The 17044-nt window shown below is 50.4% G+C and overlaps 5 protein-coding genes across 5 annotated transcripts; 2 read left to right on the top strand and 3 right to left on the bottom strand.

Annotated features, from left to right (window-relative positions):
- Positions 1-2682, top strand: BJX67DRAFT_265053 (anaphase promoting complex subunit CDC23). Its single transcript, XM_071026418.1, has 4 exons — positions 1-335; positions 399-1125; positions 1176-1359; positions 1409-2682. The coding sequence occupies exons 1-4, from the start codon at positions 232-234 to the stop codon at positions 2446-2448; spliced, it is 2055 nt and encodes a 684-aa protein (XP_070882224.1). The 5' UTR covers positions 1-231; the 3' UTR covers positions 2449-2682.
- A 1-nt stretch (position 2683) lies between these two features.
- Positions 2684-6456, bottom strand: BJX67DRAFT_390703 (ATP dependent DNA ligase domain protein). The gene is made up of 2 exons (XM_071034669.1): positions 4776-6456; positions 2684-4727 (listed from the first exon to the last, which is right to left on the bottom strand). Exons 1-2 carry the CDS (start codon positions 5924-5926, stop codon positions 2735-2737), a joined length of 3144 nt encoding a protein of 1047 aa, XP_070882223.1. The 5' UTR covers positions 5927-6456; the 3' UTR covers positions 2684-2734.
- On the bottom strand, positions 6128-8057 carry BJX67DRAFT_364250 (SF3a splicing factor complex subunit PRP9). Its single transcript, XM_071030160.1, has 3 exons — positions 7938-8057; positions 6482-7878; positions 6128-6432 (listed from the first exon to the last, which is right to left on the bottom strand). The coding sequence occupies exons 1-3, from the start codon at positions 8025-8027 to the stop codon at positions 6408-6410; spliced, it is 1512 nt and encodes a 503-aa protein (XP_070882222.1). The 5' UTR covers positions 8028-8057; the 3' UTR covers positions 6128-6407.
- A 128-nt stretch (positions 8058-8185) lies between these two features.
- On the top strand, positions 8186-9776 carry BJX67DRAFT_264787 (ATP-dependent RNA helicase eIF4A). Its single transcript, XM_071026411.1, has 4 exons — positions 8186-8279; positions 8329-8583; positions 8634-9527; positions 9594-9776. Exons 1-4 carry the CDS (start codon positions 8249-8251, stop codon positions 9611-9613), a joined length of 1200 nt encoding a protein of 399 aa, XP_070882221.1. The 5' UTR covers positions 8186-8248; the 3' UTR covers positions 9614-9776.
- Positions 9777-10522: 746 nt separating this feature from the next.
- Positions 10523-13281, bottom strand: BJX67DRAFT_264818 (WD40 repeat-containing protein). The gene is made up of 6 exons (XM_071026412.1): positions 12260-13281; positions 12090-12184; positions 11629-12032; positions 11093-11573; positions 10896-11043; positions 10523-10839 (listed from the first exon to the last, which is right to left on the bottom strand). Exons 1-6 carry the CDS (start codon positions 12850-12852, stop codon positions 10728-10730), a joined length of 1833 nt encoding a protein of 610 aa, XP_070882220.1. The 5' UTR covers positions 12853-13281; the 3' UTR covers positions 10523-10727.
- Between the last annotated feature and the right edge of the window lie 3763 nt (positions 13282-17044).

Genomic DNA, 17044 nt, shown 5'->3' with positions numbered 1-17044 from the left:
GTCAGCGATTATTTCGTTCGAGATTACAGGCGTCTCCTAATTGCCCCATCAGTTTATTACCCTACACGTGCCAATTGATTGACACGGGCTGCGCCGCGCGGAAGAGGGTTTGACCCCCAGACGATGCTTCACCTGCTTGTCTGACGACCCGAAAAGAACCTACCAGCAGCATCACTTCCAGTGTGATACGCGTGAGGTGGAGGGTAACTGTAGTCTCTTCAAGGCTCAGCAATGGCCGCCAATTTCACAGAAGAGAACATAAGGGAGCTCAAATATCGGCTTGAAGATGCAGCTATTAAATGCTCTGAGCGGTGTCTCTATCAGTCGGCCAAGTGGTATGGCTAAGTCTTAAGCCAGTCTTCACATTCTCCTGGCTACATGGCTAATTGAAATGTCAGGGCGGCCGAAATGCTCGATTCTATCATCCAAAGCGACGGGTATGACACAGATCCCAACTCCCCAATGGACATAACGGATCCACCGACAAGCACGCCGAACCCCTATCTCCCAACGCGAGATACATTGGAAGCCGTACTTGAAGCTCAGGAAGCGCACAAATACCTCTTAGCGAAGTCATACTTTGATACCCGTGAATATGACCGGTGTGCCTCAGTGTTCCTCCCGCCAACAATCCCGCCTATCTCACTATCTACATCCTCGCCGAACCCGAACCCTTCTCAGAGCAGACTGTCGTTGACGCCACAGAAGGGAAAGTCGAAAGCGTCGTCATTTTCTGGAGTAAAGGAGAGTCGTGCGACAAGAAATCCATACCCGAAACTGAGTCAAAAATCGTTATTCCTAGCTCTCTATGCTAAGTACCTAGCTGGAGAAAAACGGAGAAATGAAGAGACAGAAATGGTCCTGGGGCCGGCCGACGGAGGCGCAACCGTCAATCGAGAGCTTCCTGACTTGGCTCGGGGGCTAGAAGGATGGTTCGCAGAGCATCGAGAGAAGGGTGCCGAAGATCGCAATCAAGGATGGCTTGAATACCTGTATGGAGTTATTCTCATCAAAGGGAGGAACGAAGAAGAGGCCAAGAAATGGCTGATAAGAAGCATTCATCTAAACCCCTTCCACTGGGGCGCCTGGCAGGAATTGAATGACCTTCTTGCAAGCACCGAAGACGTACGAAAACCCGTTTTTGGAAGTCCGTCGACTTGACTAATGCCGCATAGTTGAAACAAGTTGTCGACCACCTACCTCAGAACATCATGACCCTTATATTTCACGTTCATTGCAGCCAGGAGCTGTACCAAGCTACCGAAGACACCTACCAAGCCCTCTCCGAGCTCGAAACAATTTTCCCGACAAGCGCCTTCCTTAAGACACAGAGGGCCCTACTCTATTACCACTCCAAAGGTATACTCGGCCTTGTTCGGATTTGTGAAGCTGGCTAACGTCTCGGTAGACTTCGAAGAAGCATCCCATATATTCACCGACATCCTAATCACATCTCCCCACCGCCTCGACAGCCTCGACCACTACTCAAATATCCTATACGTTATGGGCGCCCGGCCCCAACTAGCGTTTGTGGCTCAAGTCGCAACCGCCACCGACAAATTCCGCCCAGAGACATGTTGTGTGGTAGGAAACTACTACTCTTTGAAATCTGAGCACGAAAAAGCAGTTATGTACTTCCGTCGAGCTCTAACTTTAGACCGTAGCTTCCTTTCCGCCTGGACGCTGATGGGCCACGAATATATTGAGATGAAAAACACCCACGCAGCCATCGAATCCTACCGTCGTGCTGTCGACGTCAACCGCAAGGACTACCGTGCTTGGTACGGGCTCGGCCAGGCCTACGAAGTCCTTGATATGTCCTTTTACGCTTTATTCTACTACCAACGCGCCGCTGCACTACGACCGTACGATCCCAAAATGTGGCAGGCCGTTGGATCCTGTTACGCGAAGATGGGCCGTATCGAGCAGAGTATCAAGGCTCTGAAGCGGGCACTAGTCGCGGGCTCATACTACGCTGATGATCCCTCGCAACAAACAGGAGGCACTGCACACGGCCGCAAAATTCTCGATCCGGAAACGCTACATCAGATCGCGACGCTCTACGAGCGCCTCGGTGATGAAGAGGAAGCGGCCACTTATATGGAACTCACTCTCCAACAAGAAACAGGCGGACAGCCGAATCTAGACGATGAGTCTGACGCCTCGGATAGTGAAAATGGCGATGATCAATACACATCAGCGACGGGGGGGCATCGTCAAGGCGCGCGGGGACTCCAGAACGATGAGGAAGAAGAGACATGGCATGGTACAGGGCCAACAGCTACAACTTCCAAGGCACGGTTGTGGCTGGCCAGGTGGTCGTTGCGTCATGGCGACTTGGAACGTGCGGACCACCTAGCTGGGGAACTGTGTCAGGATGGAGTGGAAGTAGAGGAGGCCAAGGCGTTGATGAGGGATGTTCGGGCAAGGAGGGAGGCCGGTGAATGAGTCTATCCTGCCTCATCTTCTCTTCCGTTCCTCCCTACTCCCCCCACTCGGTTGTTTTCTAATAATGATTAGTCGTTGAAGCAAGCTCGGTGTCGCGGCGTTGTATTATATTGTTGAAAGACACTACATGACCGGAAATGGCGATAATGGTCAGGAAAAATATTGTACCAGCTAAGTTCTAAACCAATCCTCTGAAATTACACGCCGAAAGGCTATGTTGCGATTCCAAGGGATATAACCAGAACTATGCCTTCGAGCATTCATTGTGAATATCCCATAAAGAGGGTTAGTCTCCCCCCAGAAGTAAGAGCTCCCTTCTGTCGAATGATATCCTGAGCTTGGGTACACAAATATGGGTCAGAAACGCGCTCGAACGCTGATGATTTGGAGAGTCATTCACAGGAGAGCCCAGAATCTCGTCAGTAGAAGTCCCAGAGCAGGCGTCAGACTCCCAAGCTATACAGGCATAAAAATAATCTCGGCTAAGTTTCTCCCACGTCTTACGCAGGCAGAACTTGGTGTCCCTTGGGCTAACGTCGAGCCGAAGGAATTCTGAGCTGAGAAGGTAGATACGGCCCCATGAGGAGTAGTTTGAAACGGGTACACCCATGCTTTGTGTAAGCCGGCGGCTCAAGTCAAGGAGCCTTGTGGCCAACGAAGTCCCAGCATCGTCTTCAAATATGATTCCTACGGAGACCGTCGCACTGTTGGATTTTTCCAAAAGCGACGTATGGTCCTCCGTTTTGAGCATGAGAAGGAATTCGTCACACGTGCGAGCGATGTTTGCTAAGCCAGTAAATTTTTCTCGGTACTGTTCGAAGAGGATTTCTGAGGTGATATATATCGGAGCTGTGGAGAGGGGAGAGTTGATATCCTCACAGTCAATCGTGGGCGTGTTATGAGGAATAACGCTCCGATTGTGAGTGGTACTGCTGCGGCGGCTCCTATTGGCCTCTCTCGTTTCCTGGCAGTCCGCAGAGCAATCATACTTTGGGGCCATGATATTCAGGTTGGCAAATATGCGAGCCTCCTTGATCGCCTCCGAGCCGTCGCCGCCATTGCATGGCTCGGATACCCACTGCGATGCTTTCCTTTTCCTGCATATCCCATGCGACGAATTGTTTCCGTTACATGCTAGGATCCTTGCGTCAACTTCCGGCAAGTTGATTGACGAACCGGTGGTAGCGCGATCGACATAGATGGGAATAGCATCCGCAGTAGTGATAGGCTCGCGTTTGTTTTGGCCTTCTTGCGAGGCTCGACCTGAGCATTCGGGGCGAGAAGTGGGTACAAACGAATGCTCTTTGGCTCGAACCTCCGTGAAGGTGCTCGGTATACACGGGATAGGGGAGCTAGCAGGGGATATGCTTTGTGATTGAGTCGGAAGATAGCCCGGAATCGCTGTGCTTGAGTTCGCCCACGCTTGCCCCTCCTCGACAAGCTCCTCGGGAGGAACCGATATCGCGCCTTCCGCGAGGAGTTGTAGTTCTTGAAATGACACCACATCTTCCAGGGACCGATCCGTGTGGATCTTCAAAATTCTAGGAAAGCGCAACGTGTAGTACCTGGTGCCTGACGGTTTCTCAAACCCACTTCCCAGCATTTCAACAACGAACGGCGTCTTGAAAATGACATCCATTTCCGGAATACCCGGTCTTCCATATTCAATGTCCATTTTATGATTCGAATCCCGGCTGCGAGCGCGGTATTTGCCAAGATTGTTGAGCGTTTGCATAGTAACCTCGCTCATGCAGTGGCGGTCAATCATATCTACGACGAGAAATCTGGGATGCGAAGCGGCCTGGAGAAGAGCATTCTTATTTTGGAGGCAGCCAACGAAAAAGTGCGTCAACGACACTTTGTTCGCTCCCTCGAGACACGCGGCGTGTCGGGCGTTGTATGCTGCCCCAATCAATGCCAGATCTATTGTGTCACCCAATCCTGGGATATAATCCTTTTTGAGCTTGATCCAACAACCAACGTAGCTCTGCTCCGCATCAAGCAAGATGGGGAAGTATGGGTCCTCGCATCCTTTCAGGACAAAGCCTTCCCACCGTTTGGCAATTGCCATGGAAAAGAGCGACTCGAGCCGAGACTGGCCATCCGAGCGGGAAAAGTCAATAACTCTTTGCTCAGCAATGTCAGCAAGCCCAGGGATTACTTGCACGGTGCTTTTTAACAGCAATCGCCTTTGTCGATGGGGTTTCCTCAAACAGACGTGGTCGTCAAGCAATAGAATATCGAAGAACACAATCATCAAATGTTCATACGGTTGTGGTCTGTTCGAATTAGTATTATTGCACAGCTAGTACCGGAGTGGAACTGACGGAGAATCACTTTCTGTTCCGATAAAAGTACCAGACCGAGGAATAAATTTACGTAGCTTGTGAAACCGCATAATTTTCTGATGCTCGTCACTCCAGACAAGCAGCTCACCCTCTAGAACGCAATGGTTCGAGAACTTGCAGCCCGGCCGATTAATTCTCAAAGAATCTTTAATCGCTTGATGGATACCAGATCTGTCTGTCGTGGAATCCCTGCCGCTCTTAGAAAAGATCTGGATGGAATTTGGGTGTTTTGAGAGATCAATATGGATTTGACAATATTCGCCATCGTATTTCCTCTCAACACTCATTCTTCGTTGACCGATCATTCTGCAACAATGCTTCATGCTCCGCGCCTTGTAGTACTCCGGTCGCCCGATCTTAACTCCGACTTTAGGAATGAGATGATGTAGCGCGATCTGGCTGAGATCCTTTGCGAGGCCGGGCTCAGGTCGAGGAGGAAAATGACTGATTGGCGTGGAGGAGAGCAGCTTCACGGCCGCTTCAAAGGAATCCTGGAAGAGAAGTAGATGAGGAAGTAGAAAATGGAAACTTCTCAGGGTTAACTTTTCTGGTATGATATCGGAGAAGTGAGTTTTGAGGATCATTCGAGTCAGCCATTTGGCGTCCCTACTACTGAGACGTCGGTAGAGCGGAGAGAGCATCTCCTCCACATCAACCGCCAAACATTGCCTTCGCACCTGGGGTCCGGAAAATCGACACCGAGAAGCGATCTGATTCAGTGCATAATCGACATCTTCCACAGTGACCTCTTGATCACTGACGATATGGTTCTCCGCTTGCCGCATAACATCCTCCACGCACTGGCCAAGGTCTGCACCGCCGGATATACGCCATCTCTCAAGCTCTTCTCGCCGGGAAGACCCAAGGAGCAAGCACCGGCCGATAACTCTGGCTAGGCTGGTATCTTGCAGCCAATATACCCGATCTGTGCGTTTCTCTGGAAACATGCATGAGAGAAGTGCGAGTTGATCAGTATCTGGGGCACGGAGCCGTCTGTCATGCTGGGCAAACCACTGCGAAACAACTCGGGCATCTGGGTTCCGGCTTCTCGCCTGAGTAGTCGCTTTCAAAACCTTGTTGTCCTCGAGAGATGAAAGCAGATCACAGAGGATCGGGAACTTGAACCCCATATATAGGAGGTTTTAGATGCCTGTCGAATGGAGACACCTTTTCAGCTTCGCACAAGCTCTCATTGAAAAGGATGAAACCGAAGCAGGCATCCGATACGCCCGTTGCAGTGCAGTCCATCTGAGACGGAGACCGTCCAACTGAGAAAAGAGACCCGGTGGAAAGTGCGACACGTGAACGCGTCCATGGTTCACGATAGCACGTGATGCAATTTACTGGTTGTAGAACTTGGCAAGCGAGGACTGCAGACAGTGTTTTCAGGAAGATTTGTATCTTCTAATTTGCTTGTCGTATAGTCGTTCTAGATAGAATACATAGGGTGGGTTAGAATTCCCGACCAGTGCGCTCAACCATCGATTCCCAGACAGAGGTATAAAATGTGAACGGATACCAGCCAACGCCAGGTTTTGGTCACGATGTAAAAGAAGTAAGCATGAAGATAAATGAAGTATTGAGCTGAGCACAAGGCAAAAAGTGACTTCCTTAGAGGATGCCTTGCTTCTGAAGACTAATATGGTGTTAGCAAATGCGCCGTGAGGGTTGTTAGGGGAGCGTACTCTAGATAAATCCTCTCTGGCATCACATTGCCCTCAGCATCTTCCATCTGTACCACATTGTCCTTAAGTTCTCTGTCCTTCTTGCGGTCATGCTCCAGTTTCTCCCAGAGTCGAATAGCGTCGTCTATTTTCGTAATTTCGCGGAAGAGATTGGTGTTTGATGTGATACCCAAGCACTTCAATCCGAAAATGTGCAGGGCTTCAGAGAAATGCTTGTCGAATGCACGGCGACCCATATACACGTAGTTTCCGCAAATCTCACAGGAATATTCAACTCCTAACCCATGCAGTTTGTAGAGCCAGTAGGGTATAGGCTTGCCGTCCCACGCGAGCGGAAGTTTGAGTGGATTGTAAATGCGGTCTTCGCCTTCCTCATCAGACTCGGCTGCGCGTTCGCCCCCAACATTCTCAGATTCCGCGAGCATTGCCTCAAGCTCCATCTGACGCTCCCGTTCTGTCATACCTTGCCGACGCTCAACATTGATCTTTGTCGCTTGACGCTCACTGTCAAGAGCTTTCGCCAATGAGCGGACCCGATGCTCACGTTCAGCTACCGCTCGCTCTTTCAAGCGATGGGATCTAGATGCGCCATTACTTGCCAATGACGCAGGTCGTTCAGCGGAATCACCAGCAGTCTTGCGAGCCTCGGCGGCTCGAATATGTTTCTTACCCGTCAGATGATTCTTGTAGACGTTCTCGTTCTTGAACTCCTTTTCACAGTCAGCACACCAAACCCCCTCCCCAGAGCCTTCGGTTTGAGGACCCAAAGCACCGTTGACGGAGCTCTCTTCCGACCACCCGGGAACCTCGTTTGCTGACCACTGCATTTCGAATTCATCATCAAAACTTGCGAAGAGCTTATCCAGATCTTGCAAGGGTCGGGATTTTCTGATAAATTCTTCGAGGTAGTTCGCAAGGCCTCCAGCATACTGGAAATATTTGTCCGAGAGCTTATTGCTTCGTTTGACCGGCAGTTGAGGGGGTGTGAAAGCATCGAATATGTCAAGATACTGTATATAAGGCAGCCTCTTAACTCCTGGTAAGTTCAGATACTCCTCGTGTAGCCTTGTGAGGTCGAGAAACTGCCCATAACCTTCTTCGCCCGTAAACATAGTGTCGATCTCCATCCCGATCGGTTCGCCCTCTCCTGGTTGGCGCCGCTTGTATGCGCGCTCGAGGTTTTCCACAGGTTCATTAGGATATCGCTTGTGAAAGTCTTTAACCTCATCTAGTCGCTTGTAGAATTCTTCGAATTGGTCTCCCGTGGAGAGGGCGTGAATCTCCTTCTCGCGTTCGCCATCTGTACTTTTGTATATTTCGAGTAATCTCTTGGACTGTTCATCGACGCGATTGAGGAAATGAGCTATCTCATGGTCTCGAGACAGACGTTCACGGATCTACGCAAAATTCCATTTATTAGCAACGGGCAGGGAGAAAAACTGCAAGGTCAACTCACGTTACGGGGCTCTTCAGCAACACGGTCCGCAATCGCCTGCTCCAGCCTCTCCAAGTCTTCGTGAATAAATCTTTGATCTTCGAGCACCATTCTGATCCCGAAAAGCCCAAACCGGATTCCGTCACGAAAGTTGGACTGGGGAGATTGGAGACATCCACTCAAGAACCTCGCGCCTCACGTGACGCAGGCGGTGGCGGTTGAGGTGGACGGAAAAGTCGCGCGGGAAGACTTGAGCTTCGGTCAACCACCGTCCTTGAACAAGACACAACCCGGTATATCGACCTTCTCGGTCATTTGAACTATTATTCAAAATGGCGGACGGAATTGACAGGCGCGCCGACGGTAAGTCCCTGACCATTGGTTCTGGTGCCAGTGCTGAAGGCGCAAACAGACAAGATGGAGTTTAACACCTCCAAGGAGGTCACCGTTGCTCCCACCTTCGAGGATATGCACTTGAAGGAAAGCCTTCTCCGTGGTATCTACGCCTATGGCTACGAGTCACCATCAGCCGTTCAGTCGCGTGCGATCGTCCAGATTTGCAAGGGCCGGGATACCATTGCCCAAGCGCAATCTGGTACCGGTAAAACTGCGACCTTCTCGATTAGCGCTTTGCAGGTGATCGACACTGTCGTGCGCGAGACCCAAGGTATGCTGCTTATCGTTTATATTATATATCTTGATGTTCATGTATTACAGCCCTCGTCCTTTCCCCAACCCGCGAACTTGCGACCCAGATCCAGTCAGTCATCATGGCCCTCGGCGACTATATGAACGTTCAATGTCATGCCTGCATCGGAGGGACGAACATTGGCGAGGATATTCGGAAGCTGGATTATGGTCAACACGTCGTTTCAGGAACCCCGGGTCGTGTCGCCGATATGATCCGCCGACGTCACTTACGCACACGCCACATCAAGATGCTGGTGCTGGATGAAGCAGACGAACTTCTCAACCGTGGATTCCGTGAACAGATCTACGATGTTTACCGTTACCTGCCCCCAGCTACCCAGGTCGTCGTTGTTTCCGCTACCCTTCCCTACGATGTGCTTGACATGACCACCAAGTTCATGACGGATCCCGTTCGTGTACTTGTCAAGCGTGATGAGTTGACATTGGAAGGTATCAAACAATATTTCATTGCCGTTGAAAAGGAAGAGTGGAAATTCGATACCCTGTGCGATCTCTATGATACCCTCACCATTACACAAGCCGTTATCTTCTGCAACACGCGCCGAAAGGTCGACTGGCTCACAGACAAGATGCGCGAAGCCAACTTCACAGTATCCAGCATGCATGGAGAAATGCCCCAGAAAGAACGTGACAGCATTATGCAAGATTTTCGTCAGGGCAACTCCCGAGTCCTGATTTCTACCGACGTCTGGGCTCGTGGTATTGACGTCCAGCAAGTCTCTCTTGTTATCAACTATGACCTTCCCACCAATCGTGAAAATTACATCCACCGCATCGGCCGAAGCGGTCGATTTGGAAGGAAAGGTGTTGCAATCAACTTTGTCACGAGCGACGATGTGCGTATCCTGCGCGATATCGAATTGTACTACTCCACACAGATTGACGAGATGCCCATGAATGGTAAGTCTATGTCGTGATGCCGTCTAGCTTTTTTCCCATAATATTTCATAACTAACAAATGTTCAGTCGCCGATCTTCTTTCCTAGACTTCTGGGCCTTCTACCGACTGTGCTCGATATCGAACTCGACCGGCTCGTACCTTCCTCTCCCACCCAAGTGTTCCGAGGGAACCCAGTCATCATCTAATGGTCGCAGTATTTCAAGCATCTATCTCTCAATTTGCAATGCTTCCTTTAACCAGTATGTAAAAGTTGCGAAGGGAATGGACCCTTTTACTGTCCTCGATCTACCAAACGCCGCCTCACTGTGGACGAGGAGGAGAAAAAGGCAGAGTGGAGGAAATGGGAAATTAATCAAATTGGTTGGCCTCCCGCTCCCTCACATTGCTTTCAGACCGGGATTCTGACTCTACCTCAACTTCTAATAGTATTGGGACCATTAATGCCAACAACAGATATCACAGTGTTACCCACTGTTATTACGCAAGGGAAAATAGAGTTGGCAGGATCCCACTTCCTATATACCTACGTTTTAGCAATGAAACGATGTTGCAGTCTGCATGATTCCGCGACTCGTTAATTGCCCTTTCCCATGTTTTCGCAAAACCCACATTTTGCATTGAGACGACGAATCCACAGAACAGTAGTAGATCCCTCTCGTACAATACGTGGGCAATTCTCGAGCAGGTATGGGCGCATATTCTTCGTAAATTCCTAGAAAACCATGAAGGATAGGGCCATCCGTTTATATAGGCAGATAACCCGCTTATCCGGGCGGAGTCTAGTTTCATCGTATATCGGGCATCAAGCGCAAAAAAGCCCAACGAAAATAAAAGAACGGCCAACCCAGATTTCCACCAGCGTGACACCCAATGCACTCGTGGACTAAGTAGTTGAACCGCCTGGATCACCAAAAGACGTTGACTGTGTAAATATCAGATAATCCATGTATGGAATGGACAGAAATTTATTGATATGCAGCACCCATGAGATGGAAATACTGGAGTGGGAGATTCAACGCCCGAGAACGAATGCAAAATGGACAATCTGAGACCAAGAGGTTGGCGCCCGCGACCTGTATCGAGTAAACATCGAGCAACAATGCGTATATGCAGAAGGTCCAGCAAGGAGAAAAGAAGGCGAGGGAGTGAAAGGACGGAGCGGCAAGAACCGGAGCAAGGTATTCGAAAGCAAGTTCAATCTAAAAGCTTGATGTCGACCGCAAGGCGCTTGTCCGGGCGTAGTTATTTCCAGGTACTGTTCGTCGTTTGCTAGGCGTGCTGTTGAGGTGAGCATCGCTGGCTCGGCCCCAGCTAACGCTAAGTCAGTACATCTTCACGAAGTCATTAACTTCTGCATCGATACTTACATCTTGACTAAGCAGTCGTCGCCTGCAGAGGCAAACATGCCTGGGTCAGCAGGGTTCCACGATATGGCGTTTACACACCCCGACACGTGGCCTTCGAGGGTCTCAACCAGCGTTCCATTCTCTTTATGCCAAACGTAAATCCGAGAATCTATTAAATCGTTAGCGAGTCACAGGAGAGAAAGGGACTAAATACTCGCCTTCGCTGCCGCTGACGACAAAGTTCTCTGCAGCTCCCCCGAACGCGCTTCGGATGATAAACATGCTTTGTTTTTGGCCTTGGAAGCGGCGAACTATCTCTCTTGTCTCGATGTCAATCAGTTGGATTTGACATTCGGTCAGATTAACAAGCATATGCCGTGAATCTTTACTGACAACAATAGAAGTTGCCTTGCTCTTCAATGGAAGAATATACTCCTCCTCGTGGGTAATGAAGTTGAAGACGCGAAGTTTCCTCTCTACATCCACTGCAATGAGCCTTCGACCGTCGGGTGTGATAGCACAATCTTGGACCCGAAATCCTGTGGGCCACATATGGATAGGCTGGCCTCGTACGCTCCAGTGACATAGTTGGGAGGTTAAATCAAGAGAGGCTGTGACGAAAGATTCTCCATTAGGAGCCCAGACTGCAGCGGTCACGGGCTGTCGGTGGTGATTGATGGTCAGGAGGCAACGACCGGTCTGTAAGTATAATTAGGCCCAAGATCTGAGAGAGGTTTAGAAACAAGCAGCATACCTCGGTGCTCCAAACACGAGCGGTCCTATCTTGCGAGCATGTAATCAGTTTGGAATCGTCCGGACTCCAGACCGCATGAGCAACCCCAGCTTCGTGTTCCTGGAGTTTATGAATAACATCGAATGTACTTGTATCGTATATAATCACACTGTTGTCCCGGCCCGCTGTGACTAGCTTCGTACCGTCATGGGAGAATTGACAGTGCCAGACCTCATCAGAATGTTGCGTCAGCTCAAGCTTCGTGCCCAGAGGGAAGTCGTTCCGGTCGCACATGTGGTCTGAGTAAAGTGACGGTGACAGCGCTGTATTATGATACAAGCATTGATTAATTTGATTCTGTTTGACGTGGTCGAGTAAGGTTGCTAATCGATTATCTGGAATCATGACAGACGGCGAAATTGATTCTCCTAAAGGTCAGAAAGGAACAACAGTGATGGGAAAAGTGGTTTCGTAAAACTAACTTGACAGTTCGGAGAGCAGGCGCTCTCGGGATGAGCTGATGGGACCATCCCAACCGGCTTGATCGTGAAGATGCTCTGAGGGGCACATCAGAAGACTAGTCAGGGGCGTTAGCTTATATCTGAAAATCAGACAGAAACAAATAAAAGTGGACAAGTAAAAGTAGTTATACCTTGAAAGGCAATGTAGACGCTCAATATCATAATGTAAAGGTGTCAGTTCATGGCGAAGGACCATTAAGGCTGCTCCGAGATCCCGAGCGTCCAACAGCTCGAGAAACTTTTGCTGTCGGAGATAGAAAAGCATCTCGTTCCTGTCAGCATTTTCCACCAAGGCCAGCCGTTCTCTGCTTGTCGTTTCGTCCTCGCCATGAGCCCCCCCATATGGTTGGAACGACTGTACCAATATATGTTCCGCTTCGGACCACCGACCCTCAAGTACCGCACGTCTAAAGATAGCCACTGCCGGGCTCTCAAGTTGATAGCCGCTTTCCTTGCTTAATAACGCCGCCGACCCTCCGTAGCCAAGCTCGTAGAGACTCTGAATAAGGATTCGAGTAACCTCTTCACGATCATGCCCGAAATATGAGGATGCATTCGCCGGCAGCTTTTGTAAACCATCCATCTTCATCTCACCGTTCGAATTAGAATACGTTGATTGCCCGTTTAGAGTTCGGGAAAGCGCTACCTTCTGAGAAGGCGAAGCTACCGAGCTCTTGGGTGGTTGTGAGAGGTCATTTGCGTTCGAAACTCCATCTGGTCGCATAGTTGCCAGGCGCCTGCGCTTGGAGGAAGGAGGATATCCGGCTTCCGAGCCGCGAGATTCGTGGGTGTTTCGCTGCTGCTGCTGCACACTAGCCTCGCCTGCCGCCGTGTGACCTCTTGCACGACCGCTAGTTTCCTGGGAAGGGAAATCGGGCGTAATCGACGGACTGCGGCGGCGGCGGCGGTTGGTAGGGGTTGAGTACTCGACAGCGCCCAAACGACTGCTACTATGGACAGACTCCCGATCTGGTGACGATGGAAGACTATCCACAGAGGAATCGGCGCTTGAAATCGGCTCGGAGGATAGAGAAGGGTTCGGGTGATCGGGAGCCGCGGAGGAGGGCGTGTAAGGAGGGAGGCGGTTGGCCAGATCGAATATTTCAAGTCTGCCCTTTTCGCCTGGCTCTGGAGAAGAACCAGGAGAGCAGACCTATATCAGCGGTGGGTCACTGATGCCCGTGGAAGCTCAGTTCCCGTCCCTGAGCTCGGTTCAGATCAGGAGCCCTTCAATTCCTTACCTTCAAGGGTAGATAGTAAGAGTAGGTAGAAAAATTCAGCGCGAGGTTGTTGGTCGTAACTGGTTGGAAGGCGCGAGGGTGAAGACCTCCGAACCAACGGGCGGAGCGAGGTCTTATCGGGGCCCGACAGGAACTAAGAGGAAGGCGCCAAGCTCCACAGGTGACACCGTGAGTGGGTGAGGAGCGAGCTGGAGCTATAATAGAGGAAGCTGAAACCCAGAGATTCAGAGTGGCGTGCAAAGGAAGGTTGAGAGTGGCTGTGGATCCTGGTAAAGTTGAAAGAAGGCCTGAGAGTGAGAGACGGAGGTCGTCCAAGATGAAGCAATCGGCGGATGGTCTTAACTATTCTCCGTGGGGCGAGCGACCAACGAGCACGACGTTTTGAAGAACCTCGCCGAAAAGAGCGCCAGACCGCTTCAGAGGCCTTTGGCAGGCTCGTTTTGAAATAAAAGGACGGATTAAGGTTCGATCCCTCTGAAAAATTCCCCTTCCCTGTGGTTTTCGGCCCTGTCTTGAAGCCCCGGCTTGGAACCCATCAGCTACGCCATTATATCATCGTATTATATATCCACCAGCTCTGTATCGGCTTTACCTGGCCATCGACTCTGATTATTGTCTCTCGAGAGGCGTGAAATGTTTCAAAATTGATTTTACCTTGCCAAATCACTCTACATCTTCTGTCACTGCCGGACAACAAAGCAGAAACATGCCATCATCTGAATCAGGAACCCAAAGCTGTCGACGAGTTGACTGGCTGAGGGTGCGAGCCAGCCCCAACACAAAGGTATCATGACGCCATCAAGAGTCTACTGGGGGCTGCCGCGGCTATTCAAGGGGAGGGAGTGATACGCACTGCCTGAAATTGGCTCCTGAAGATCATATCAGCACAGCGAGGAATCATCATCTGGACTCGCTGTCACAGGGTCGGAATACTGGCTGGTCATCGAGGCGGCCCTCCACTGACTCAAGGATCGTGGGAGGATCCAGGGTCATTGACCTCAGGGCTGTGTGTCATGCTTACGTCCTGGATCTGGTGTTGGCTCGCTTTGCAAGGTCTCTTAGAGCGATAACAGATGGCCGTGCGTAGTCAAATCTCCCAGTTTCCTCTTGAGTCCGTGAGTTGACGACTGGAGTTTTGGCACAACCCAACCTTGTGTCGCACAGAAAATCAGTCGTGCGCTCCATTCGAACCCTAAGATGTTGAGTCTGCGAGTCCTCCGTCTTCTGTCGAACAAGCAACAGGAGACTGATTGCTCGGTCGGGGCTCATTGTCCACCTGCGCAGAGGTAACTTTCCGAAAGCCACAAGCAGCAACCACTAACGGCTTGGAATCAACTCCTCCAAGGATGTCTCGCAAACCAGGGCCAAGTCATCAGACTCAGAACCATGGGACAAACCGTGAACTAACCAGCTTTCTGACCTCACAATGATGCATCCAGCTAGCTCCCCCACATTGCCGTACCCCGCAAGCTATAAATTCTCGATCCATTCTCAGAATCTAGATCTCCGTTTTTTATCTACATCCGCGGAATTCTCACACTCCTACCGATAACCTTAAAAGAAAAGAATTATCCAGTTTCCACAATCCTCGATCAAATCAAAATGGGCTGCGGCTGCGGATCTGGCTCAACCTGTAACTGTACCGGGCCTGATAACTGTACCTGTGGTGAGAGCTGCCAATGCAAGGGATGCGGAGTATGTATTACCCTGTTAAGAGCTACCCTTTAAACTGGTGATCAGAATTATGGCTGGAATGGTACAAGGCTAATCGCGGTCCCAATGGTATAGAAGTAAACCGTAACCTTCACAGTCAGTTCCTGGGGCAGTTTATTAGGGCAGGGGAGGTGACTGGTGTTGACGACTCTCAGGAGGACATGGATTGGGATTTGCTGGGTGTGTATTTGAACAGGCTAGTCTTTGTTTAAAAATTGATATAAACTCGTCTATTTGAATTCTATTGCCCCCCTGGCTTGCTTTCCATCCCTACTTTCGTCAAAACCAGCCTTCCCTTACTTTCTCTGCAGTGCGGCCTTCGACGCCTGCAAAGCACCTGTAATGGTAAACGAGATACAAGGCGAGAGCAAATACATTACCTGCTACAAGTCAGTGCTGCTCGTACCCGTTCACATTTCTCGTCTCGTGGAAAGAGTGTATAGCGTACCGTCAACGTCTTCGCAATAGTCATATTCTGATTCTCGGTCACTTTCGCCAATTCAGCCAGACCCTGTATCACCAGCGCAGGAGGTCCCGCAGGCATAAGCATCATGCTGAACCACAGCACTGGGTCTGATCTGAGTAGTGAGGTCTTCTTCGCAAGTCCGTATATGATTGATATGCTTAGTCTGAACGCATCGTTAGCCTTTCAGCCTGCCGTCAAGGCCTATATATGCAGCGTAGGGGATGAAATAAGGTCGACTCACGCAGGCCAAATAACAAGTCTAATCATGAAAATCGTCAAAATCGCCTTGACACTCGGATTGCTCGAGCGACTGTTCCCGTCTCTCCCCAACTTCTCGAAGCTAAGCCCCAATTCGCAACCAACGATAAAAATTTGCAGAGTCGTGAAGAGCTTTCCGATATTCTTGATACTCGTGGTCAGCCAGGCGTTGAAAATTCCGCCATCCTCATAACTATCGAAGAACGCCTTATGCAGTTGCGGGACGAGCCCGAGAATTGCGCCTACAAGGGTACAGACGATCGCTACGTCCGCTATCGGCGTAAACAGTGCTGTCAAAACATGCCGTTTGATGCGCTTTGGAAAGACGTAGACGATTTTCCGAGCCCAGCGTCTCATTTTCGTGGGGAGGGCCTCGCGTGGTTTTTGGGATCGGCTTTGGACACCGAGAAGGGGCGTTTCTTCGACGGTTTGGCGTTGCTGCTGGGTTTGGTATCCATTCCCGGGCCCGTTTTGCGCTTCTGTGTCAGTTTCATGCTGGTGCTGGTGCTCATGCTCGTTCTCCCTCGTCTGATTCGAGACCAGGGCCTCACTATCCTCGTCTGCGTTCATGAGCATTGTCGGGCCCACGGCGTATCCGATGGTTTTGCTAATAACACCACAAAGAAGAAAGTAGCTCTGCGCCCGCGCGATAGCCTCAGAGACCGAGTCGCCGTCTTGGATAATCACCTCCAAGCTCCCGACGCTCTCAAGTGATTGTAAGAGGAGCAACGGCAGCGACGTTGTATTGTTAAATGCGCAGGCGGCGACAACCCAGGCTGGAAGCTTGAGGAGTTTTGAGGCGAGGTTGCCCAGGATGATTGAGAAGGAGGTGTAGCTGATTGACCAGACTAGGTTTAAGGAGTGTACTTGTTAGTTGGATGATACAACTATATCCGTGGCTGGGCCCGTCCCTACCTAACACCGGGAGATAATTTATCGCGTTGTCTAGTTGCAGCTGCTCGCCGAGATGCACAAGTATCAAAGCTGGCAGAAATACTTTTACACCGAGTCCCGACACATCGTGGATTGAGCTCGTGTGGATGAGCCTGAGCTTCCGAGCAATGGCTCCATAGCCTAGGATGAAGAGAACCGAGACGCAGGCTTGTAGGGCGCCGAGGAATGAGACAAGCAGGCTTCCCTGCGGCATACTGGTCGGAGTATTCCTTGTATAATTCCAGAGAAGCTAGGAAACGAAACACGCGAGCTGGTTTTGAGTGTTTGGTGTTCCTGATATCTAT

This window comes from Aspergillus lucknowensis, assembly GCF_044049455.1.
Source record: "Aspergillus lucknowensis strain CBS 449.75 chromosome Unknown BJX67scaffold_54, whole genome shotgun sequence".
Taxonomy (NCBI): domain Eukaryota; kingdom Fungi; phylum Ascomycota; class Eurotiomycetes; order Eurotiales; family Aspergillaceae; genus Aspergillus; species Aspergillus lucknowensis.
This window is presented reverse-complemented; position numbering and strand designations above follow the sequence as displayed.